Source organism: Telopea speciosissima, chromosome 1 (assembly GCF_018873765.1).
Source record: "Telopea speciosissima isolate NSW1024214 ecotype Mountain lineage chromosome 1, Tspe_v1, whole genome shotgun sequence".
NCBI classification, from domain to species: Eukaryota; Viridiplantae; Streptophyta; class Magnoliopsida; order Proteales; family Proteaceae; genus Telopea; species Telopea speciosissima.
The window spans coordinates 1,142,120-1,168,375 of NC_057916.1; the positions used below are offsets into that span (position 1 = coordinate 1,142,120).

A 26,256-nucleotide genomic window follows, 5' to 3' on the forward strand; every position below is an offset into this window, starting at 1 on the left:
TAACCTCCATTTCATTAAATGAAGATAAAATGGTTTGAAATTAATATAAAAATTAAAATTTTTAAAACCATTATTATGTAACTTAATTAAAATAGGTAAGAATGATGCCTGATCATGAGGCCCCTGCACCAACACGGGGCCAATGAGTGGTTGTGCAAGGACATCGACTTCAGGGGAGTTTTCATTTTGTAGGAGGGCAAGGTGGTCATTTCAGGGGGCTGTGTCTAGAGGCACAATGGGCACACAACCATGTAGTGTTCTTTTTCCCTTTAAAAAATTGTGTGGTAATTAAACTTTGAAATAACTTTCTTAGTCCTATCATACATTTTTCTACTAAAGCCTAAAATATTATGCTTGAAAAGTAAAAAGAAAAAATTACTATATTTAGTAAATTGTTTAGTTGCTTAAATAATGATTAAAAAAACCAATTTTCTTTCTTATATTATTTTCATGGGTTGATGTTCTCTGTGCCGCAGCGTTGACTGCCCCCAGACACATGAGCCTGCCATTCAGGGGGCAAGGTGGTCATTTCACTCACCCCCATATGTTTGGGCACAGCCTGTGCCTTCGGCTCAGAAAACGTTTGGCCGATTTTCATTTCCCTTCCTTTCCTTTATTTTCCCTTTCCTTCATATTAGTTTCAACGAGTCAAAACCTTTTAAATTGTCAAATTCTTATTTGGACACCCCACCCACTTCCCCTAACCGAAAAAGAAAAAAGATGGAATATGTTTCATATATGATAATTACAAAAAAAGAAAACTATGGATGGGTACCTTATGTTGCTGCATGGCTATTAGATGGGTTGAACTCTTGTTTGTAGGTTTACTTGATGTAATCATGATGATGACCATTTAATGCTCACTGCACTTTTTTTCTTTGTTCTATCGTCTTTCTTAAGCAACTACTCTTTTTTAAACAATATTTTGGTGGCATTTTTTTTCTTTCCACATATATATATTTGCTTAGAAAGTAGAATTAATAATTTGTATTTTGAAACTTGTGAGTGTATCATGGTAAGCTTCATTATAAACTTAAGGTCCTCCGGTAGTGAGTTAATCCCACATTTAAATGAGTCCTCAAAAAACTCATAATTAAATGGTCATCTCTGATCCTTTTTACCTTGAGTTTTTCCTTATTTTCTAATTTATGTTGAATCTTCTCCTTTTGAGCTGCACCATTACCCTAAGGGTTCCGTTTCACATGTTAAGTTTCAATCAAATCAAATCCAGCCAAGTGATAAAACAAAGAGTCGAAACGTCTTAAGTCTATAAGAAAGGATGCAAGAGCATATAGACACAATTGGGAGGGTATACAAATCCACGAAAAAAGGCGTATGATTTAATTTGGGCCTAAAGTAGACAAGTAGCAACCATTCCCTAGACACCCAATAATCAGAAATACCACATCACTCTTCTACAAAGCAAAATGAGCACCCCACCTTTCCCCCAAAAAATTGAGATTGTTATACAATAAGAAAAAATTTCCTAATAAAGACACAATAATTGTTTTCTGTGCAGGTTGGATATGCTTAAGTTTTGTAGACAAGTAAACTCCTAGGTCCCTCATTTGGATATGGATTTTCATTTATATATCTTCTTCAGGCTCATGCTCAAAAAAGGGCATACTCAGTACATGAAGCTCCCTACCACTGTAGGGTCTGGAGAGGGTCATAATGTATGCAGCTTCACCCCTGCTTCGCAGAGAGGCTATTTCCAGAGACTCAAACCCGTTCGTTGCACCCATGGTTCTAAATATAGGTATTATATCGCCCGATACAGGCGATACATACCGGTTTTGCTAGTCACCGATACCGATACCATGTCAATACCGTATCGATAGCACGGTACAAACAACAAGAAAAATGATTAAAAAAAACTCATTTTTAAAGGAAATTCAAGGGTAATTTTGCCCGTATCGATTTTGCGGATTACCGATACCTGTTCCCATACTGTGCACTTTAACCATGGTTGCACCAAGGTCCACCCCCTCCTTCAGGCTCAGGCACAATTACGTGCAAATCACAAGAAATACAGCATAGAAAAAACACCTTTCACCCGAGCAATTTGTTCATATTTTTTTAAGTAGGTCCAAGGGGCTGACCAAGAGCATTTGCTCTAGAGTGATTCTCGCTCTCAAGGTGTTAAGTCCCAAGTTCAATCATAAGAACGCCCCCATTTTTCATTGATAAGTTTGGGAGAAAGAACTAAAAAACCATTTTCTTCTCTGTTACTTGACATCTTCAATGTTTCAACTTTCAACCCTTCAAGAACATGGATGTTTTTTCTCGACAACCAGAAAACCAGAAAGAAAGTGGATGCTCAAGTTCGCGGAAGAGTCAAAGACAAAACCCCCCTGATGTTAACTCCAACCCTTACATTTGTAATGCGTTCAGATTTTGATGTCTCTCTCTCTCTCTCCCCCATCTTCCGTCCCATCTCCCTAATCTTTTTCCTCTTCTTATTTCCTGAAAACAGGAAATTCAATGAAGCACAACAAAGCAATGAATCACACCAACAATGCACAGATGATATAGCAGGCACACAATGATAAAATGAGTTAGCATTTCGTAACGTAGAAATTTACAACCTAGTATTGGTCACTTCTATTTTTCAAAGTCAAAATTTCTTACATGTCATTTCAATTTTTCCATCTAAAATCTGCAAAAGAAAAGAGAAACAAAAGATAATGCTATTCAAGAAGCAAAGCATTCATCAACAAGCTCTTCTTGTAACGAGCATGTACATACCAAAAATCATCAGAGCATTTGTCTCTCACAGGTTACAGGGACCACCAGATCATAACAATAAGAGGGGGCCCAGGAGATATATCATGACAACACTTGCAGTATTTTGCTAGCCAAGGCCAAAACAGATAACATGTCAATGAACTCTTTTTGGCATCGAAAGGAGACTAGAACAGCTTTTCTGTGTCCCCAAGGCTGCCCTATGTCAACCATTTTAAGCACAAGGAACGGCATACACACCTTAGAGTCATAGTGTGAACTCTTAAAATGCCGTGTTACTTAGACCAAGAGTGCAACATTTACTTATCAGCTGCTTACACCCAGGTGACCTACTTTTGGAATCCTCCCAACCAGATCGACCTAATGCTAACTCCAGGTCAACATCACTACTGCCTCTCGCTTTTGAAACAACAGCAATATCTTCCATCTCTAATGGAAACAACTCCAAACAGGATCCTTCAAAACCAATATTTTCCTTGCTTGCGTCCAAGGAATCAAGCCATGGCCCTCCACTGTGTAATAAAACCACATCACAATCTTTCATCTTCACCTCCCCTTCTTCATATTCATGCTGTTTTTCATATGCATGTCGCTCTTCCACTTTTTCATATGCATTCTGCTTCTCCAGGTCCTGTTCATTATCAACTGCCTTCTCAATAATGTCAGGACAAGCAAATACAGAAAAGCCAGACGGCTTGGCTTTCTGATGCAAAGGAGAATGTGGTGAACCAGAACCATAGCTGCTAAAAGGACTAAGAGGACTCCACTGGCTCCACGTCTTACTGGGGCACCTCCCTTTTTGACTGCCAAAATCATCTGCTGTCATGGATGGCAGGTCACACTCAATGCCGCTATCTCGAATCAAAAGATGCTCAGCAGGTTGTGGGGGATGTGAAACTTGCTTCCCCCTAAATACACCCCAGAGATAACACTCTCCATGAAATCCTGTGAATCATCAAGTCAATTGTCAAGCTCTTGCCAATCTAAGGAAAGATAAGAAGTAAATGTTCCTAGCTTACTCTGGAATAGTGGTGGCAATTGAAGAGACGAGAAGATTAGGAGCTCTGCATTATCAGTCACAAATTTCAGCGCAAGGTCCCGATCAATTATTTCATAAAGAAGCCAATTGAACACTGCTTTGTCTCTGTAACACTCAATACAACAATTCATCATGTTTGAAGAGAATGTGTCTTGGAAACTAGTACCAAAGATGATGAAAAAATAAATAACATAAGAACCAGAAAAATACCGTTTGCTTTCAGGGAAGAAATAAAGACCAATATTGTCATCAGTGGGGGACATTCTACTGAAACTCTTGGGCCAGGCATAAGGCCTTGGCAGCATTTCTAATCCAAGAAAAACTGGCAGTGCATTTGTCCCCTCTAACACCTTGAAGCATGCTTTGTTTGATAAATGGGCAACAACACCTACTTCTTTACGAGACTTTTCATTACACATGCTAAAGCATCCCCTATCAGGACAAGCCAGCAAAAATAGGAAGTTAACATCAGATATTAGATTTGCAGGAAGCAAAACACAACAAGAACAACAGTATTCTTACCTCCAGACAGGATCAATGACCGGCTGTGCAGGGCCATAGTAACCATGTTCTGGAGATGGCTTATGGCTTGAAATACCAAAAGGAGCATTCCTGACATCTGGAGCTACTGGAGAGTTTCTGTCTTCAGCAGATCCAGTATCCTCTTCTGAAATCTCCTCATCATCCAGTATCAATTTTCTTCCCAGCTTTTTCGACTCCTTAGCTCCTTCATGATTACCATCAGAAAAGTGTTGATCAAAGTTTACCTTGCATTGAAGAGGATCAGCTGTTACCTCAGCAGGAAGATCAAAAGGAGATGGCTTATGGCTTGAAAGACTAAAAGGAGCAATCCTGACATCTGAAGCTACTGGAGAGTTTCCGTCTTCAGCAGATCCAGTATCCTCTTCTGAAATCCCCTCATCATCCAGTATCAATTTTCTTCCCTGTTTTTTCGACTTCTTAGCTCCTTCTTCACAATTATCATCAGAAAAGTGTTCATAGTTTCCCTTACATGGAAGAGGATCAGTTGTTACCCCAGAAGGATCAGGCATATCTTCATTCATCTGTGTGTCTCCCTTCAAACAAAGGTTATGAGATTGTAGTGCAGTAGAGTCGCAATTCTGCACATTTGTCTCAGTTTTTGAGAAATTCAATACATCTTTCCTCTTCCAAATCTTTTTCCTCTTCCTAATCCTAAGACGTTTACTCCTCCTGACCGGGTGTAAACTAAGCCTGTTTAAGGGAGATGAGGACCTAGGTGCACATTGCTCACATAACCAAGTGACATATACATCTCGATCAGGCCTGTTGTCTAAGCAGTAGCTGGGGGAAACAAACGAAATCACACTTTTAGTTAATAAAATTTCAAATACAATACAAAACACATTAGTTGTTATCTTCTTGCTTTTCTTTCCATCCAACCCTTTTGTAAGCATTTATGTGCTTTTTTTTTGTGATAGGTAGGTGAAAATTGATGAGAGGGAGTGGTGTAGCCTAGGAGGCTATCATGCCAGGACCAATTCTGGTGGAGAATATTATCCGGGTCTAAAATAAAATACATGCAATGGTGATGAAAATGAATGATGGAGTTGATGAGGATGATGCTGATGAAGATAATTGAAGATGAAGATAGATAAGTGGCAGCCCAGAGTCCCACTACTTGCCCAGACATAGGAATCCCACCTAAGCTGATGCAGTTGCCTTAGCCTGGGTGGACCAACATGACCACTTTGGAAGCCCAAACCAAGGGCTGGTCCTAAACCGGTTTTTTGGCCTAGCAAGGGCTGGTGGTTTAGTTTAGGATGCAATATTTGTTTTATTTCATGAGTAGATTACGTAGGAGCTTATTAGGTAGTTTCCTTTTTCTTGGATATGTCTTATTTTGATAGTTTCCATTTTGGATTGTTTCTATTTTAGTTAGGCTTCTATTCCTATGCAAGACTATTCTCTATTTATTCATTGTAATCGTGGGAGAGCAACAGACATGAAAATTTGATTAATGAGAAGATTTATTTGTGAAGCTCTATGAGAGCGTGTGAGCATGAGTTCCCCCCTACTCTTTCCCTTTCTTTCTTCTAATTCTTCTACTGTTTTCTCTGTGAAGCCCCTCATAGCAGATCACCCCCACTGGGTCTGCATTATAAGCACACTTGATTCTCACAAGTTCTCAAAGAGAGGATTTTCACAAAGTTTTGGATGCTGTAAAATGCAAAGGATGCCTTTGATAGCAGCCAGGATTTGCATAATATAGAGGTGGAAGTCTTGAGTACAGCAAAATAACATTAAAAAAACTCTTAGAATTCCAAAACCCCTTTGAAATTTCCCATACAAAGATAACAATTCCTAGACATGGAAAACTATTCCCAAGACATTGAAAGCTACAATCAAGATATTGGAAATTGACAATGGGAAGTCTTGGAATATGGAAGGACACAAAAGAATCTGCTAGAAGATGGAATCTGTTGGCCAGAAATTTTAACTGCTCTAAGAGTCCACGATTTGGCTGGAAAGGGATCTGAACCAGGCCAGGCTAGGCACTGGGTCTGGTTTTGGACTTGGGCTGGCCTCCCTTTCTAGAGTTACTTCTTGGAGAAGTACTGATCAGGCCTTTTTGAGGGCCCGGCTGCTGGATCAGATGGATGATCTGCATCAACTCTCCGCTGCTTGAAAAAACCTCGACCACGAGTTTTGCAAAATGAAGGAATCAACTTTGTATGGTGAACATCCATCTTCAAACCATAATAGTACTTAGGCAGCTTGTGCATGTTAAGAATGTAGTCTACAGGTCGTGGATCTTTCTCTTCAAAAAATTCAGGTGGGATCAAGAACTCTATGTGATCAACATCAATATCATCAGTCTTGTCGATGGGGTCATCCACGAATGTGTCTTTGACCTTCCCTGCTTCAAACTCTAACTTTTTAAGTTCTTCTATGTTGTTCACAGTCTCCTCAATGGTTTCTTCAACCAACTTGTCAACCCCAGTTCAAAATCTCGTTTCGTTTCGGTAGAAATTTCGAATATTTCGAGTATTTCGGTCAAGTCTAAATGAATTGCAACATCAAAATGAAAAAAATGCAATATTTCGGAAATTTCAGTGAAATCTCGGAAATTTCGGCCATCTTGTTTCGGAAATTTCGGTCTAAAAATGCATGTTTCATTGAAATTTCAGTTATTTCGGTCATTTCGTTTTGGTATTTTAGAATTTTACACCCACAAATGGCCAAGCAAAACTCATAAAAATACAATATTTAGCTCGAAAATTTTGGTCTGGCCAAAACGGCCTTGCGAAACGAGATTTAATACTATGTCGTCAACTGTAGTGCCAAGTTCCACATTGTCCACTGCCTTAAATTTGCTTGCTTCAAATTCTTCAATGTAAACCTCGACATTTGAAACATCAAGGACTGGATCTTCCTTCACGACAGAGATTGCTAAAACTTTTTCAACATAAACCTCAATTTCAGGTTCTGGTTCTCTGATTGGAGGTTTCTTCTCTTGTTGCTCTTTGGAAGATGAAGGTAGAGTGTTTGGTTTGCCCCAACTCTGTTCAATTAGAGTCAACCGAGTATCTGGCTGGTTCATCGACTCACGTATCTGATTCATTTCTTCTTGTTTGTGTCATTGCTCCATTGCCATCACTCGATTAGTTAAGGACTTCAATGAATCCACAATTTGTTGTAAAGTATCGGATTTACTTCCTTGTGGTACAGAACTATTCTCGTTTCCAGCCATGCTTTGATACCAATTTTGGTGTAGCCTAAAGGAAGTTAACATGTCAGGACCAATTCTGGTAAAGAATATTATTCAGATCTAAAATAAAATACCTACGATGGTGATGAAAATGGATGGAGATGATGATGATGATGATAATTGAAGACGAAGATAGATAGGAGGCACCCTAGAATCACACTAGTTTCCCAGCCATAGGATTCCCACCTAAGGCACACTCTTACAAGTAAGTTCTCAAAGAAAGAATTTTCACAAAGTTTTGGATGTTGTAATATTCAATGGGTGCCTTTGAGAGCAGCTAGGATTTGCATTATATAGAGGTGGAAGTCTTGAATACAGAAAAATAACATTAAAGAAACTACTAGAATTCCAAAACCCCTTTGGAATACCCCATACATAGATAACAATTCATAGACATGGAAAACTATTCCCAAGACACTGAAATCTACAATCAAGCAATAATAACTACTTACCTAGGAAAACTAAAAGACTACTTAAAACTATAAAGGAAAGTAAAACCCACTACATTCATTAACCTAGAAAGATGAAAAGGCAAACTAGAAAGGCACAAATTGAACAGTCAACTTTTAGGGAGCGTAGGCTGGGTCTTGGATGCCCGAATGGATCCATGACAAGGCTGAGAATAGCCTGGCCAGGCTAAGCCATGGGACAGGGATGAATTGTCTTGATCTGGCCTCTTGTGATGGCCCTTTTAGGTTGTGGAGCACCTGCATCAAGGAGATTCCTCAAAGTAATTATTTTAGGTATCTAGGCTCAATCATAAATAAAGAAGGTGATATAGAGGATTATGTTCCACAGAGAATTAAAATAGGATGGATGAAGTTGAGAGGTGCATCTGGAGTGTTGTGTGATCGACTTCCTTTAAAACTTAAAGGGAAAATTTTATAGGACAGTTATATGACCGACTATGATGTATGGTGCGGAATGTTGGGCAGTTAAGAAGCATCATATAGATAAACTCAATGTAGCAAAAATGGGGATGTTGAGATGGATGAGTGACAAAACTAGGAAGGATAAAGTAAGGAATGATCATATTAGAGCTAGTTTGGGAGTAGCTCCAACGCATGATAAGTTACAAGAAAGTTGTTTGAGTTGGCATGGCCATGTTCACTAGAGGCCTTTGGATGCTTCAATACAGAGGAGTAATTTTATTGAGATTGAAGGAACTAAAAGAGTTAGGGGCAGACCTAAAATAACCATATGAGAAGTGAGGAAACACAGGCATACACTCTTGGTACGATTCCTACTAAGAGTTGTTGACTTATAAAAGGGGCTAGACCACAATAGGGGCATTCTATTCTCATTGTGTTCTTGTTGATGTACACATTGACGCTGCCCTTCCTTAACAGTTTGAAATTTTAGGTGAAACGGTAGTGAACATGGTATCAGAGCAAGGAGGTTGAGTGTCTGACTCCTGGGAAGTGCATCGGAAGAGTTTTCTAGACATTTCTTCTCCCTCAGTGCCGCGTGAGCTTCACATGCAAGGACCATGGAATCTTGGCCTGCATGTGCGGGGGAGTGTTGATGTATACATTGACGCTGCACTTCCGTAACAGTTCGAGCTTTTAGGCGAAATGGTAGCGAACAGTTCTAGCCCTCTGTCCTTCTCCATCTCCATATCCATCATGTTCACCTTTCTTCTTCTACTTCTTTCTCTTTCTCTTTCTCTCTTATGGGTACTGGTTTACAAGTTCAGTACATTGTCATATGGTATCAAGTATCAAATCCTTATTAACCAGTTCCTTCCTTTCCTTTCTGGTTTGCAGCAATCTAAGCTGCTATATCTGATATATGAAACTTTAGTTTGAAACTCCTTGAAAATAAACTAAGGTTTCCCCCTTCCTATATTGCTTATTGTGTTCCCTTTGCTTGGAGCACCAAGGAGGAAGAATCTTCCTCATTATGTTTCCTTCATCAGGTTTGATGTTTTCCTAAATCAATTTCCAGTTTTCTATAAGCCTGTGGTACCTTGCTTTTCTGAAGTTTCTGGGCAGCATTAGTATGTGCAATTAATCCAGATCTAACCACTAGAGCTGATTGAGACTTAGGTCCTTTGACCTGAGTTTGGGACAGATCCCAGCATATGATTTGATTCACTCATAAATCTCCCAAGAAACAAGCATGCGGCACTCAATTTTTTAACAGAATTGGTTTTTAAAATTAATCCAGATTTGTTCATCAGATCCGATTGAGATTTTAGGGCTTTGTTGGCCCCTATGGTAATTGAGGATAATCCAAGCCTCTAATGCTTTGTAATTGATCTTCTCCAAGGGGCTGGAGATGCACAGTTATCCTGAACTTTCTGGACAGGTTCTTATATATCAGACCATCAGTTCTGTTTGAAATTTTTTGTTAGCCCACCTGAAAGGCTGCCTCAACCAGAGTTTGGTGTAAATCTGACACCACCTACTCTGATTTCTGCAAATCATCAAAATTCAGGGTTGGTTATTTCAGAATCTTCTTATATTGCTGATAAATTATATATCCACATTAGATTTATTTCATATTGTAGGGTTTTTCCTCCCCAATCATAATGTAGTTCTAGACTGAAGTAATCAAACTAGAAGACAAAACCAGAATCTGTTCTTCAAAGGGAGACTCGATTAGGGTTAAACTAATTCAAAAGGCTAAATTTAGGGCTAGGGTTTAGTGGGGTTTAGGGTTTGAGGTTAGAGTTAAGGTTAGGAGATATGTTGGAGTGTTCCAGTGATGGTTTAGTTAGAAAAATAGACCTGTGACTGCTGGACAGAATCGGCAGCAAGGCGGGTTAGGTTATGCAATGGGGAAATACTGGTTGAAGGACTTTGGCTCGTAAGAACCACCTGGTATGGATCGAGTTTCCTATTGGGTGTGGGGAAGACTCTATCAAAGTGTGGAGCTGTTTCTATGGTTAGTTTAGGCTGGGTGATGTTAGTGTTCTGGGAATTAATGGAAAAGAGGGAAGTCAGTTCTAGGGTTAATGGCTGGGCAGAATTGATCCAGCTTTGGATCGAGATATCCAAGGGGGCAGAAGAACACTCGGTCAAGCTTGGGTAGGGTTTTGATGGTTGGCTTACGGCTATGCTGGTTGTGGGTGGTCTAGAAGAGAAGAAGAGAATGGTTAGTGTTTTGATTCAGGTTCACACTTGTGTATTGAAAACAGCTTTGTTGATGTAGAACAATCCTTGAAACCAGAACTTGAATGTAGACAGCAATGGAGAAGACAAGTAACCAATTCGAACCACCTGGGCTTCCCACCACAAGGCGTCAATCGGATCAAACACCGATTCCGTCAGCCTTGATCAAACACATGACACGATCTCCTTGGACAAGACAAGTTGAATCAGCAGCTATGAAGAGTATTTTTTTCAAATTGGGAGGTAAAGAGGAGCCCCAAAATTTACTTTATTCAGCCTAGGAGTGTAAGAACCCCTAGCCGACTCTACATACAAAACACATCCTCCTCTATGAACCGTGGGGAAGAGTGGATAATGTAAGGTTGACCTCGAACCAGGGAAACCAGAGTGAAATCGATTGCAGCAGGATCAATACAATAAAAAAGAAAAAAAATTAAATAACTAAAACTCTTGATTGCTATTTTCTGTTTACATATGAAAGAAGAACATCAAAGGCTAGGAAAGAAGAAGAAAGGCATATAGAAGGGGAGGGGAATAGGATCAGCTATCTCAGCCCATCATCCTCTCACCCACGGTATCTCACCGTTGCCACATCTCACAACTTCATCAATTGCTCTTTTTCTTCAATCTCTCTCTCTCTCTCTTTTCTGTTCAGCCACATACATGTATTTATAATAAAGCAACCCAATCCTAATCTAAGTAAGAAACTAACAATAAAACCTATAAAATATAAAGAGCTAGACTCTAACTAGGATTCCTAACAAAACTAGGATTCCCAATTAGGATTACAACTCAAATGGAAACTAAATAAGTGTCTAATAATAAAAATAACACCAAGCATCAACTCCTCTAACCCAGCAGTCCATATCAGCCCCCAAATCACTGTTCAAGTGAAAAGTACCCTCGCGGTAATGTTTACATAAACAGTTACTGTTTTTTTTTTTGGTCTTCTTCATGTTTTGATCTACATCAACTCTCCCCATCTTGAAAAAAAAAATATCGTCCTCGAGTTGCGATCATTCTTAGACAAGTTTCTTGTTGTACTCATCCATCTTCATGGCTGACCATAGTAGGCTCTAATACCAAATAATATAAGACTAGAACAAGAATAGGTCTAATCCCAGGTAGGATCAAATAGAAAACCTCCAGAGAACAAGAATGGGATCCCAAAGAGAACAATGGAATCTCAAAGAACAAGAATGATGACATCTCAGAAGATAACCAAGAGACAAATTGGTTGGAGGAGAATGATATGATCTCGAATTAGTAACCACAAGAGAAGTAATAAATATAAATCCACAAATTTGTAACCTGTTGAAGCAGCAATCAAGAATAAATATTCTCCTGAATAAAGAGAAGCCACAACAATTGAACCAATGGTGTTGAATGACTCTTGAATCTCAAACCTTGATGCAAACTCTAGAATACACACCCGATGGCTTGGTTGCAGGTTGTAAAACAAAATAGAAAATAGAAGAAGAATGGGGATCGAGTAGGGAAGAAAAAGGGGGAAAGGAATGGTTGGCTATCTCAGCTTGGGCATCTCACCCATCCTATCTCAGGATTTTCACAAAGGCTCAAGCCAATAATCAAATTCATGTACAATTTTGGCCTCCCTTACAAACTTATATAAAAGACTCAAGACACTAAAATGGAAAAGGCCTAACCCTATCCTTAACTAATAAGGTAACCTAAATTGACTAGGAAAGTAAAATAATAAAGAAAACAGACTTAAAACATGACTCTAACTAAACTAATGAAGTAAATCCTGTTTTCCAACTTTCTACCCATATTTTAGGCCCATTACATTGGCCAATTACAGCAGGGGTAAGGCTGCGTACATTATGACCCTCCCCAGATCGCGTAGTAGCGGAAGCCTCGTGCACTGGGTACGGCCCTTTTTAAAAAAAAATTGACCAATTACTAAGTAAACCCATGAAATCAAAGTCCCAATACATATGACCCAACCCAAAGCCTAATTTCAATAAAATAAACATTTAGATGACTTATCTACATCAGTCAAGTTCTTTAGGTTCTTCATCTATGTCATATTCAATCATCTCAGTTGACGGGACCAAGCACAAGACATGTGATTCATGAGCTTCCTCTTCAACATTGATTTGTTATCACATGTATTCGTTGAGGTCATGTCTCTACAATTTTTGTTATGTATCTAGTACCATACCGCTTCCTCTGCCGCCAACACTCTTAACTCAGCCCAGACCCAGCTCAGTCCTGATTGACCCTGATTGCGCTAGGATGGGCCGTGTTGGCCCTGATTGACCTTGTCACTCCTTCAAGCTGTCAAGCATATCCACCTTCCTTTTATGCACTTCCTTTATATATATGGGTGTCAAAAATGCCCCCTCTATAGGTGTACTTAGTACTTGACACTTTGTATTGCCCCTTGTCTTATTTTCAAAAGTTCTTAAAGTTAGGGGCATAATAAGGTTGTCAAAAATAATTTGAGAGTGACATATCATTATGTCATAATCAAAAGATATTGCCATGCACATTTTTCTAGTACGCATCTGAAATGACAGTATTTACCCTCATGTGAAAAAATTGTGTGTTACCCAAAGGGCAAAAAGTAAACTTACAAATTATTTCACGCTTTGAAAGGTGTCAATAAGAAAACCCCTATATAGAATCAGATAGGGCCCAGCCTGAAAATCCCAGCCCATGACCACCCTATGGGCTGAAAAGCTTAGACCAGGCCCTGCCCGGGCTCAGGGCAGGCTCGGGTTGGCAGGGCCGTGTTTTTTTTTTTTTGGGTAACAGCCAGGCCAAGTTGACACCCTAATAACCTAGCATGTTTCCTAATTTCTAGTTACACTAAAATAGAAACTGATTAGCAACTTAAAAATAGGAACAAAGATAAAATCAAAAAAAGAATCAAAGATACAATAAAATCTCCTTGAAGCCCCTCCTACAAAAGTCATTCAAAGGATATGTTAACGGGCCCCAAACCAAGCCCATTAGATGGTCACACTGGTCCCTTGGCTGGCCCATATGGTGACCAAAACTGGGCTGGCTTGATGGGAGCAGGGCTGGTTGTTCTGGCCCCTCTTCAAGCCCCCTCCTTCTGCATCAGGGGCAACCCAGGTAAAAAGGAGAGCAGGCAGCATTGAATAATTGTTATTTAAAAAAAAAAAATCAAACATTAAACTCTCAAGAGCACTAATTATATGAATGAAAATGCCAGCTGTAATTGAACGCTATTACAAAGTTTCTCGTTATTAAGAGAGTAAAAATGCCAGCTATTATTGAATGCTCCAGTGGCAACTATGGGGGGAGAGAATAACAAACTGGAACTAAAGAATCAAAGGATCTGAAACAAATGTTCACTGCTTCTTATATATCTTCTGTCTAGTCTCTTGGTTTCTGGGAGCCAGGGAGCAAGAGTTCTCTTCCAAAGGTTGGCTCACAAGGAAAGTGGGCTTCATTCAATGGAATGTTTTGTTTCCCTCATTTCTGTCTCCCTCGACATCCCAAGCAGAAATTCGAGATGAGTATCAAATGTGGGCACCTCGACCAAAGTGGGTAGAGCATAACAAGTGGTATTGAAACAAGAAACAGATGGGAAGTCTTAAAATTGATCAAATTTAAGTTTGAGAGAGAGTGAAGGTGGCCGTAGATTAGGAAAACCAAACAAAGAAATGAAGCAAGTACTTCAGGGAAGGACTTGCAAACTCCAAAAGAGAAGAAACGAAAAGAGCAGGTGGCATCGCTCAACGCCTTCAGGCTTTTTTTTCGCATCTGAATGACTTTAAAGAAAATCCAAACCATGTTTCAGGATCAAAAAGGTCAGTCGAACAGGATAAAAGACAAGTGCCTAGTGGCGAGAAGCCCACAATGAAGATCTGCCTTTCAGAGGGTAGACTATTTCTGGAGTAGGCAGGAAATTTTTGGCCAACATTCTTTAAATATTTCCTTCCCCTCAAAATAAACCCAATAAACTGAAAAACTCGGAGTTCAGAAGGAGCCCCTCTCCACCCCCTTCCAATATATATATATATAAGAAAAAGGTGGCTTACAGCTGAATTTTTTATCAAGTAAATAATTAAAGAGTTTCTATATTTCAAGCCACAGATTCCAGAAAACTCAAGCAGTCAAGTCAGGAAAATATTTTTTGGTATTAAATAAAAAAAAATGGGTCTTTAATTAGATTATTCTTCCAAGAGCCAACACAGTTTAAAGACCAGAAATGTTCAAAAAATATGTTGATTTGGAAACAAAAGAAAAAGAATGTAGTTGGGGATGGTGCTACCATGTTCTTCTTCTATGAGTTTTATACTAGCTGGGGCTGGGTGCCGGCAAGTCCATGCAGAGCCCCGTGAGCCAGAGGACACCCAGGCCTCGTGCTTTACGAATCCAAATTTTGTGGCATATACTCGTGGGGGATGGAAAAACAAGTAGTTTACACTTTAGTCTACCATTTCACTAGCTCTAGTATCCACAGGCTTTCAAGGTATGGACTATTACCAAGCATTCACCCTCCACTATTTTGGATCGTATTTATTAGGGGTGCCAACTGGTAGGTCTATGCCGGTTTTAGTGGGGTTTTAATCGGTACCATCAATTTGTGACCTCAGAATGTGAACACCCGATTAAGAAATCTATCTCGAAAACTCTACACCATGGCCAACGGTCAAGAGTCGGTCTGTTACTCGGCTTAATCGGGCGTGGATTAAAAAACCAAGAAAAAAAAGGAGGTTGTAGCCATAGAGTATTGTTGAGATTGGCCTGAAACAGATGGGAAGAGCTTGCAGCACTGTGATGGGAAAGGGTTACCAAATTCATCACAACTTAGGTTTCACAAAGAGAGAATATGAGGGAGGCCGGAGAGATGGAGCGTTCTCACATCCTTTTGTACAATGGTACTGGATTGGAGGGCGGCTGATGCAGACAACGTGAAGCTGTGAGGCATGAGGACAGTGCCGCGGTGAAATCCTCACCTTGCAGAGTCGCAGCGGGAGGTTGGAACAGAGAGAATTGTTATAAATAATGAAAAGTGAGTAAATGTTGTGAGCCAAAAAAGTAAGGAATTTTTTAATAAAGCGGACGTGTCGGGAAGTAGAACATTATAGAGAGAGATAAAAGAGATGGAGACGGGTCGGTACCGTTGGTCTAATGAAATTGTTATAAATACTTTCTTTGTAATAGCTTTTGGTCGGTACCGTTGGTCTAATATCTTACACCGGAAACAACTGAATAATAATTGGTAGGTTCCTCAGCCCGGCATATATATAATTCAGTCCGGACGGTTTTACCTGTGTGGGCTTGGAATTGACACCCCTAGTATTTATGGCTCCACCTTTTCCATAGCATCTGGCTTCAAAAACTTCCTGGCCAATTGTTCCACATTAGTCAAGTGTGGTCCTCTACGGAGTATGGGGTGTGAGTTGTGTCAATACTCTGAAGGAAACTTGTGTAAAAGTGCCTATAGGTGGAAGCAGTCAAGTTATTAAAGTATTATAACTGAAGATTTTTTTTTTTCATTTTTCAAGAGAGAAAAAAAAAATCTTTACATCAACAATAAGCATAATATGAAATTCCACAAGCCATGATACAACTCATAGTTGTGTCTAGCCATATAATTCCCCATGTTAGCTTTTTTTTTTTCTTTTCTTTTCACTAGATAATAATTTCATTTTCTTCAAGATATTCAGTGTTTGGTCTTCACCATTTAGACTAGTTTACAAATATTAGTTTCCACTAGAGGGCAGGCCTCGGCACAATGGTAAGGTTTCTCAGTTGCAATCTAGTGATCGCAGGTTTGAACAAGGAAACAGCCTCTTCACAAAAATTGTAAGACTGCATACATATGCCCCTCCCCAAACCCTGTACTAGTGGGAGCCTTGTGCACTAGGGTTGTCCTTTATAAATATTAGTTTCAACTAAGGTTAGAAGTTAGAAGTTAGAACTAGAGTAGTAATTTTTTAGTAAATTAATAACCTTCACTAAAACTAAAGGAAGAGAAGTAGAGAACTACTAGACCACAATGTAACTTACAGATGCTCAACGGCCACTTTACACTGGGAACAGTAAATTAGACAATCCAAATAACCCTTGTCACCACATTTTTGGCAAATCTCCGCCTGTCAACAACAAGACGAAACAGTTAATGTTCCATATTTACGTCATGAGATACATTATCAAATATCTAATATAAAAAATAAGGCAAAAGGTTATGTGCATGGCCGTGTATGTACACGGTTGTCACTTCAACTGTTAGATAACCATAAGGTGACAACTTGTGATACCATTTTTGCCCCCTAGAAGACAAATGGTTGATGCGCTATATACGCCCATGCACAAAACCAAACCCAAAAAATAATACATTTTTTTTTAGGAGATCTAAAGCAGAAATATATATTGAAACACAGTTTCACAAAAAATTCCTAACTCTTGCAGTTTTATCAATAGGAGGGGGGACTCTTGCAATAAACACCAAGTTCTTCAATGCTAAAGTCATTTGGAAAAAAGCCTCCATATTTTAGTTCAACCATTTTTATTTATTATTTTTGGTTTTCAACAACTAGTGTAAGATCCACCATTTTGATTCACAACAATAACAAATGAGCAAACAACTTCAATTTTTCATGAATGAACCTTCAGTGTGGCTTTCATGAGAACATTATATCAGGTCATACAAATCAATACTGTTCAAAGGATATCTAAATGTTGTAGGTAGATCAAATAGCATGCTGAAAAGCTTATAGACCCTCGGTTCTTTTCTTCTTTAATTTCTCATGTTTGTGCCATAAGGGTAATTGGGTTTAGGTAATTTTTTTTGAAAGGTTTCAAGTAATTTTAACCAGCTTTTATTTTGTTAGCATCTTCTTTTTCATTTTTGTCAAGATTTTGATGTTTGTATAGTTGCAAATTATAAATAACTGTGCAAGCATGGTTTTTTCTTAGAATTGAACACAAGACGATCTCCACCCTGATCTTTTTTTTTCTTTTAGGATAAATAATTCAATGATCAAATGCACAAGAGAGAGGATGATCCTAGCACCTAAGATGCAAGCCACCAATAATCATATAGTAACTATTTTACTATGGAAACATTAAGGAATACAAACATAGGTTATTATGTCCAATCAAACATAGTTGTCAAGGCGGCAAGGCAACCTAGGCGAAAGAGGGGTGCCTAAGCTCTTATGCGACAAGGCGGCCAAGTGTTATTTTTTATTCCCACTCTTTTCTAACATTATTTAGAATGTTAAAATATACACTTTATATAATAAAAAAAACAACATTAAGCCACATTAAGTCATCAAAAATTAAAATTTAGTCACATCAAATCTTCAAAAATCAATATGCCAACCCCCTCCACAACAAAATGGGGTGGCTGAGAGGAAAAATCATCATTTGTTGGAGGTTACTAGGAGTCTCCGTTTTGGCATGCATGTCCCTAAGATCCTTTGGTCTAATGCCCTTCTTGTTGCTGTCTTGGCGCCTTGCTGCTGCCTTCCTAATCAATCGGATGCCAATTCAGCTCCTTGGCTCCAAATCCCCACTGGAAATCCTTTCACCTTAAGCTCCTGCTTTTTTCCCTTCCTCCTAAAGTGTTTGAGTGTGTCTACTATGTCCATGTCAACAAATCAGCTTGGACAAAGCTTGACCTCAAAGCAGTCAAATGTCTTTCCCTTGGCTATTCCTCATCTATTAAAGGGTATAAATGCTATCATCCTTCCTCCCGAAGGCGACTTCTCTCCAAAATGTCACCTTCTTTGAGGTTATTCCTTTCTTTTCTCCTCATCAGCATCCTCTTCAGGGGGAGACTAATGAGAGTGAACAGGCTGCCGATGTCATACCCTTTCTTTCTCCTTTGCCTATCTCCCCATTCTTACATGATATTGGGAATCACAAGGAAGTGGATGTTGTTGACATTGATACTCATTCAGATGTTGATGCTAGCAATGAAAAAGAGTTAGTTGTGTACAAAAGAGATGAATGCTTGAAGGAAAAGGGAAAGAAGACCTACCAAGTGTCCTCTTTGGATTCACATCCTGAGCCCCATCTTCCTTAGTTAGATAACACTTTTTCTCCTCCCTCTAAGTTAGATCTTCCCATTGCTACCCGAAAGAGGAAGAGAGTTTGTACTAATCATATAGCCAGGTTTGTTTCCTATGATGTTATTTCTCCTACAGGTATTGCCTTTTCTACTGCTCTTGCTTCTTCTTCCATTCCCAAAAATGTCACCGAGGCTTTGTCTAACCTAAAGTAAAAGGAGGCCATGTCTGAGGAAATGATGGCTCTTGAGAAGAGTAGTACTTGGACACATGTAGATCTTCAAGGGGGAGAGTTCCAGTTGGATGTAGGTGGGTCTATACAATTAAGTATCGATCATATGGTGCTGTGAAAAGATATAAGGCTCGGTCGGTGGCCAAAGGGTACAGTTAGGTGTATAGCATTGACTACCAAAAGACATTTGCTCTTATGGCCAAGCACAACTCAATCAGAGTTCTCCTATAAGTGGCAGCCAATAGAGATTGGTTGTTGTATCAACTAAATGTAAAGAATCCCTTTCTCCATGGGGACCTAGAAGAAGTGTATATGCAGCCTCCACCTGGTTTTAAGTTTCCCTCAGCGGAAGGAAAAGTGTGCCTCCTAAAAAAGACACTTTATGGCCTCAAACAGTCTCCTAAGGCTTGGTTTGAGCAATTTAGACAAGCCATTCTAAGGAATGGGTATTCCCAAAGCCAGCTGACAAAACTTTGTTTATCCGGCGAAGAAATGGTACGGTCACAGCCCTCATTGTTTATATTGATGACATTGTAGTGACTAGGAATGACACTGCCGAGATAAGTAGATTGAAATCTTACATGGCCCAACAATCTGAGATTAAAGATCTTGGACTTTTGAAGTACTTCTTGGGAATTAACCAAGATCAAAGAAGGGAATCAATATTTGCCAGAGAGAGTTTGTATTGGATCTATTGAAAGAGACAGGAATGTTGGGGTGTAACCAGCAAACTCCCCAATTGATCAAAATCACAAAGTTGGTGAAGATTATGGCACTCCTCTTATAGATGCAGGAAATGACCAAAGTTTGGTTGGGAAACTGATTTATCTCTCGTTGACTCGACCAGACATCACTTATGCAGTAGGAGTGCTGAGCCAGTTCATACATGCTCCCAAGAGTGGGCACTTGGATGTTGTATATCTCATTATTAGGTACTTGCAATCTTCTCCAGGAAAAGGTCTCATATATGCCAAGCATGATCATTTGAGAATAGAGGGCTACACTGACGTTAATTGAGTTGATTCAGTTTCTGATAGACGATCTACATCCTGTTACTGTACCTTTGTAGGTGGTAATCAGGTTACATGGAGGAGTGAAAAACAACCAGTTGTAGGTAGATCCAGTGCAGAGGTAGAATTTTAAGCCATGGCTCATTGAGTGTGTGAACATATATGGCCGAGTTGGTTGATTCAAGAGTTGGGGTTTGACACTGAGGGACCTATGCGGCTCTATTGTAATAACAAGGCTGCTATAAGTATTGCTCATAATCCCGTGCAACATAACCGATCAAAGCATATTGAGGTTGATAGGCACTTTATCAAGGAAAAATTGGATTCTGGTTACATTTGTGCTCCCTTTGTGAAGACAGGTGATCAAGTTGCAGATATCTTCACCAAGGGTTCAATACCCTCTAATGTAAGCTAGGAATGCATAACATTTATTCTCCAACGTGAGGGGAAGTATTAGAGTTTATGTTGTAAAGGGTGCTTTTGTCACTAGCTTGTTATAAGTTATATTAAGTTTTAATTTTCTCTTTTGTTCTTTTTACCTTTTACCTTCCCAGGGAAGCATTTGTAATTTCAAGATTGTAGTTAATGAAGAAAATAGGTAAAAGGAGTCCATTCTCTCACCATGATTTCTCTCTCAGCTCTTCTTCTTTATCTCTTCTTTTTCTTCCTTCTTATAGCTATTAATTCTTGTTCCTTTGTTAGCATAGTTATCAAGGTGTCCAGACTCCTTTGTCACATTGGGCGCCTAGGCATGCGTCTTTGACGCTTTGGTCCACCTTGTCAGTGTCGCCTAGATTTTGGACCCTCTCCAACGCCTTGCCGCCTTGAAAACTAAGTTTGTTAGAATCAATCCATACCTAGTTTCTAACTGAACAGGGATGAGGAGAAGGCAAAGGTATCTAACAGGGAGGGTACCAATGGAGAAACCAGTGAGGTGGATGAGGTGGGCTTTGGTGGAAACAGAGACCCCAGATAGGAAATTATGGGATTTGAGGAGGTAAATGCGGAGACCCAAAAGGCCTTGGAAAAGGTGAAGAGAGGACAAGATGGACTAAATGGATAGGGAGTCGTAAGGGTGTCAATTGGTTCAGTTCCATTCCTTGATGGTGTGAACCGAGAACCGACTCCGTTCTGGAAGTGGAAACCGAATCCGAATCTGCTCAGTTTGGTTTAATAATGTTTCTAATTCGGCTTTTCTATACGGTTCAACAATACAATTCCAATTCGGTTTTCCAATACAGTTCCACCCGTTAGGATACCAATTGTTGTTGCCATGATGTGTTCTCCAGAAACTCCATTTGTATAAATAAAATGCTCACAAAACCTTAAGGAACCAAAAATATAAATAAATAAATGAGAATCCCAAGTGAGTTCTCCACTTTCAGATCTTATCTTTAAGCTTACCCATCAAAAAAGTAAAACACATCAAAATTATAGTTGCAAAAGGACAGGCAAAACCATTAAAAAAAAAAGTTATAGGTTTTGGATTTAAGTGTGGTATTCGGTTCGGTTTCGGTTCAAACCGATAGTTTTTTAAGTAAAACCAAAACCGAACCAAATTAAATGCTCATATACCATAACCGAATTTATTTGGTTCAGTTTATTCGGCTCGTTTTTTGTTTGGTTCTGCCACCCTTAGGGAGTTGACCTTGGAGAAGATCATAAGGTCATCGACGAAGGCAAGGTGGATGAGTGGGGATGGGGGAGATAAGGTGTTGTTCAATTTTGGATTCAATGTTGCGGGAAAGGACTTCAAGAGCGAAACAGATAAAAAGGGGGGGGCGGGGAAGAGAGGACAGCCTTGGCGAATTCCAGCGGAAGAGGGGAAGTACCTATCGGGCTGCCATTGACGAGGACAAAGTAGCGGGGTAAGGAAATACGGGAGTGGATCCAGTGAATGAATGTTGGAGGGAATGACATATGGAGGAGGGTTTGGGAGATGAAATTCTATTTGATGGGGTTGAAGGCTTTATGGATGTCGATTTTGAGAAGGGTGAAAAGGGAGTGGGACTTGCAGCCAAAACCACGAACAATCTCCCGACAAAGAATGATGTTGTCAGCAATGCTGCGACCAACAATGAAGGCCGATTGGTTAGAACTTACTAGGGAATCTACAACAAGCTTTAGGTGGTTCGCCAGGATTTTGGCGATGAATTCAAAGAAGATGTTGCAAAGGGAAATCAGCGTGAAATCAATCATGGAGGAAGCTCCCGCTTTCTTGGGGATACGGCAGGGAAGGTGTGTTTGATGCTTTGGATTTGTTTCGAGTTAAAGAAGAAGCTTTTGATGGCAAGGATAAGATCATCCCTAATGATGTCCCAGCAAGATGGGAAAAAACCCATGCTAGATCAATCAGGGCCAGGAGCTTTGTTGGGCTTATGAGAACGAACGACTTCAAGGATCTCAGCTCCGGTAGGGATTAATTAACCTTATTAATGGAACCGCTTCCTCTAAAAGGAAGACCTTGTAGGAAAGGGAGGAAACAATATGTATATCATACAAGAGCTCTAACACAGTGGACTATTCAAAGGGGGACACGGGTGGATAAAAAATTCAACACCTGCTTGCTCCCATGGAGACTCGATACCGTGACTCCTGCCTAGTCTGATACCATGATAGAACCACTTCCTCTAAAAGGCTGACCTTGTAGGAAAGGGAGGAAACAATATGTATATCATACAAGAGCTCTAACACGGCGGACTATCCAAACGAGGACACGGGTGGATAAACAATTCAACACTTATTGTTGCCATTGAACCAAATACACCATCACTGTGACTAAACTTCTGACATGTTTTCCTTAATTGGTGAGCATAAAAAAATTCACGTCCAAAGACCTAAGTTACATTTCAAAACACATGGCTCAAACCAAAACGATATAAAAATCAATTACATATCCATAAAACAAAATGCAATGAACAACATAGAGTAAACCAATTCTCCAGTAGCCATACAAATTATTAAACATAAAAAGTAAATGAATTAATGTAGATAGATAGTTGGACCCCACAGAATTACTTAAACACAAGGATCAAGAGTTAAAAGACAGTGTACAATCAGAATGGCTTCAAAGTTGTAATAAGATGCTAAGGAAGCACTTTCAAAAACATGTACACCAAGGAATGCTATTCAAAATTTACACAAACGTTCTAGAATTAAGAGGGTAAAAGTTGTGGGTTAGTTAAGTGGCATGCAAGAAATGAACAAAGCAAAGTAAAACATATAAATGTATAAAATATTAAAACATGTATTAAAAGTTTCACCAACAAAGGCCAAAGGGCCTTTGGCAAATCATCAAGAAAAAGTTGGAATGCCAATAAAACTTATATTCATTATGTATCAGAAAAAGCATCTTCTTCAACAAGAAATAAATCGTCTTGCTACAGAGGTACAACATGAGCTTACATATAAAAGCTAACAAGGAAAAAGGGTAAGTTGCTTAAAAAGCTAAGAGAAGCTAACTTGACCCTTAGGCTATGTTTGGTTGCATGGTTGCTTTCCCTCATGATGTAGGAAGGGAAAATTGAGAAAATAATAGGATATGCAATTGATTGCTCATGAACTTGGGCAACAAGAACCTTTTAGGGGAGGGAGGACTGCTGCTGAAAAGATAACCCCTGGTTTTGTGTCTCATCTTACATAGGTGGGGGGACTGTTTATAAGGGAACTAAATCTCGGTCAAAACCTGCAATTTCGACCGAGATATCTCGATTTCGCTGCTGACCGAGACGAGTTGAAGGGGGAGTTTTAAAAAAAACAATGAATCGACCTGTTTCGCACTTATTTACGTCAAAAACCGTGACAAACACTTATTTATGCCAAATATCATTTAAGTAAATGAAATTTATTCTTTTTCACAGCATCCACAAAAGAGGAAAACTAGAACTTTAAGCTAGTTTTAAAACAAGGGCAAGGAAGAATTCCAACTCATTCTAAAAATGCTCAATAAGAGCATTTTCATGGAGTTTAAGGCACGTTGATCATGGCAGTGGGTAAGGGCATTAAAGCACACAACACGAAAGAGACTAAATGCAATAGCAATTGTTCACTTATGCCAACAGGCATGAAGGAAGGCCAACTGTTAAGATATTAATTATAAATAAGAAATTAACCTCTATTTATATCCAATAAAAATAGTTCAAAAATCAAAATCTAAAAAGATAAAAAAATCAACCCCCCTAGTTCAAGATCAAAATTTGGATTTTCGACATTAGGTGCAATTTTCAACTTTTAAATGTTGGGGTTTTTCTCATATCTAAATCTTAATATGATAAAACATTGCTAAAGACCAAAATAGCAATAATATATTCATTTACTTTACAGTCCAAAAAATTATTTCCATTCAGAACGATTTTAAACAGCATTCGCACACACCAAATTAAGTTTGGCCAGAAAATAACTCCTTCAATATAAATTAGATTTAAACAATCTTGGATTTGTTGGAAAGCTTTGCAAACCTTTCAATACCATGTACAAGAACAATATATGCTATCAAACTTGAGTAAAAATCACAAGTAGTATTTTGAGTGTTCTTTATGTGAAACTGATGCATGGATTGGGTTCAAATGTCAAAAATAGGCAGCACAATAAAAATTAGAGCGAAAAACAACTTCTGGGCCTCGAAACCAAGGTTTGATTTAGCCTGGAGAAAGTGTCAAGTTTCGACTAAGATATGGTCGAACCGAGATTGTCTCGGTTTCTGGCTGGTCGAAAGATTTAGAACTTGCTGCTGATGGGAAAGATCATCCCTAACTTTGTGTCTTTCTCATTAAATGAATATTCACTTCCGCCGCTCAGGGGAGTTTCAGAAAAAAGGCTGGCAATACTTGGCTTCACCTCTCCCTCTCACAAGGTTGGAAATACAACAACAACTAATCAGCCTTATCCCAACTAAATGGTTTCGGCTAGAAGGACCTAACGAAGACAATATAAAAAGATAAAAGGAAAAGAAAAGGAACACAACAACAACAAGAATTCTTAGAAAACTAAACAACAATGATGAATTATGTCGTATATTTTCTCTTGATTTCTTAATTAAACTAATAATAACTGAGGGAGATTTGTTCTCTTTTCTTTTTCTGTTTTTTTTTCACCCGATAAGACGACCAAAAACAGCATTAAAAGTTTTAAACCCCAAAAAATAAAACATATACATAAGATAGAGTCCCCCTTGCAAAATAAAACACTCTATGCCCACATAAGAAACAAATATTCCTAGGAATCAAGGACTAAAGGCTAGGTCCTAGAAGTGGTATATCATATTTCAGCTCAGTTACAAGTTTTCTTAATCTAATATCAAAAATTCACATAATGGAGAATGAACTATTGATAGATTAAAAATAAAATATCTGAAAGAACAACGTCAACAAACACCCCCTCCCCCTTGTAGAATCTAGAAATTAACTTCTCCCATGGATATTCTAATAAGATATATAGAGATACATGTAATAGAGATGAGAAAGCCTCAGCACTGAGCTCCTCCATAGCCTTCAACTTTCTACAAAATACCAAGTTCCAAAAGACAACCCACAGTTGCTAAGCAAAAATAACATCATTATAGTTTTCACCTTCCGATTATAAGGAAAAAAGCAACGACACCAAACATCCTCCCCAAACTTATTTTCTATTCACCAAAACATAGAAGTGACATTACCAGATACAGAAAATCGATGCATGGAGAGCATTTCACCATGGTAGGGTGGAACAGTCAAGAGAATAATCAAAACTATAAGGGCAACCGCATTCACTTTTCAAGCAATTGTAATCTAAAACATTTTTTTTAAAAAAAATCACCATAATCACTGCAGCTTCAGAAGGCAGCACCGTAGCAGGAACAAGAGAGTGCAACAGAAAGGATCTTCTCGTCTGCTGAAAAGCACCGCACAAAAAAATGAAGGTTCAAGGGCTTTGAAGAACTTCGAAGAGAATAACAGAGGAAACAAGTGTTGCTGGTTGAGACACAGTGCATGGTAGTAAAGAAGACGGAGACAATGAGAATGATTGATGGGAGTTTTGGGGAAAGGACTGGAGGACGGAGGAGAACTTGAATATACCACACAGATACATAGAGAGACAGAGAGGGAGTCGGTGTCTGCTGTTGCTTTCTTTCTGGTCTCTCCTCTGAAACAGGCAAAGCAATTAAATAGGCTAATATTAATAATAGGGAAAAGGTCGCTCTCACTTCTCTGTTCTCTCTTCACCCTCCTAAAAAGAGAAGAAAAAATAAAGAAAATCCTCTCTGTTTCTCTTCTCTGGTGGAGTCCTAGTCCTATTGATAGTCTGGTACTTCTTTCTCTCTTCTCCGATTCCTACTGATAGTCTTCTGTTTTTTTTGATAACCGA

The 26,256-nt window shown here is 39.0% G+C and overlaps 1 protein-coding gene across 2 annotated transcripts; it reads right to left on the bottom strand.

Moving 5' to 3' along the window:
- Positions 1-2,792: 2,792 nt before the first annotated feature.
- On the bottom strand, positions 2,793-25,938 carry LOC122648866. Of its 2 annotated transcripts, XM_043842151.1 has the most exons (7): positions 25,708-25,938; positions 16,667-16,752; positions 4,784-5,107; positions 4,307-4,543; positions 3,995-4,216; positions 3,765-3,889; positions 2,793-3,690 (listed from the first exon to the last, which is right to left on the bottom strand). In XM_043842151.1, the coding sequence occupies exons 1-7, from the start codon at positions 25,708-25,710 to the stop codon at positions 3,008-3,010; spliced, it is 1,680 nt and encodes a 559-aa protein (XP_043698086.1). In that variant the 5' UTR covers positions 25,711-25,938; the 3' UTR covers positions 2,793-3,007. The 2 variants fall into 2 exon arrangements, with proteins under 2 accessions (XP_043698086.1, XP_043698085.1); XM_043842150.1 differs by having other exon boundaries at positions 4,307-5,107.
- Positions 25,939-26,256: the final 318 nt, after the last annotated feature.

What these genes read in the sequence shown, in the direction of transcription:
- LOC122648866 (XM_043842150.1), bottom strand. An exon ending in GTCATTGATCCTGTCTGGAG is followed by an intron (nt 4,217 to 4,306) that starts GTAAGAATACTG and finishes TTGTCCTGATAG; the next exon opens with GGGATGCTTTAGCATGTGTA. An exon ending in ATTGCCACCACTATTCCAGA is followed by an intron (nt 3,691 to 3,764) that starts GTAAGCTAGGAA and finishes GATGATTCACAG; the next exon opens with GATTTCATGGAGAGTGTTAT.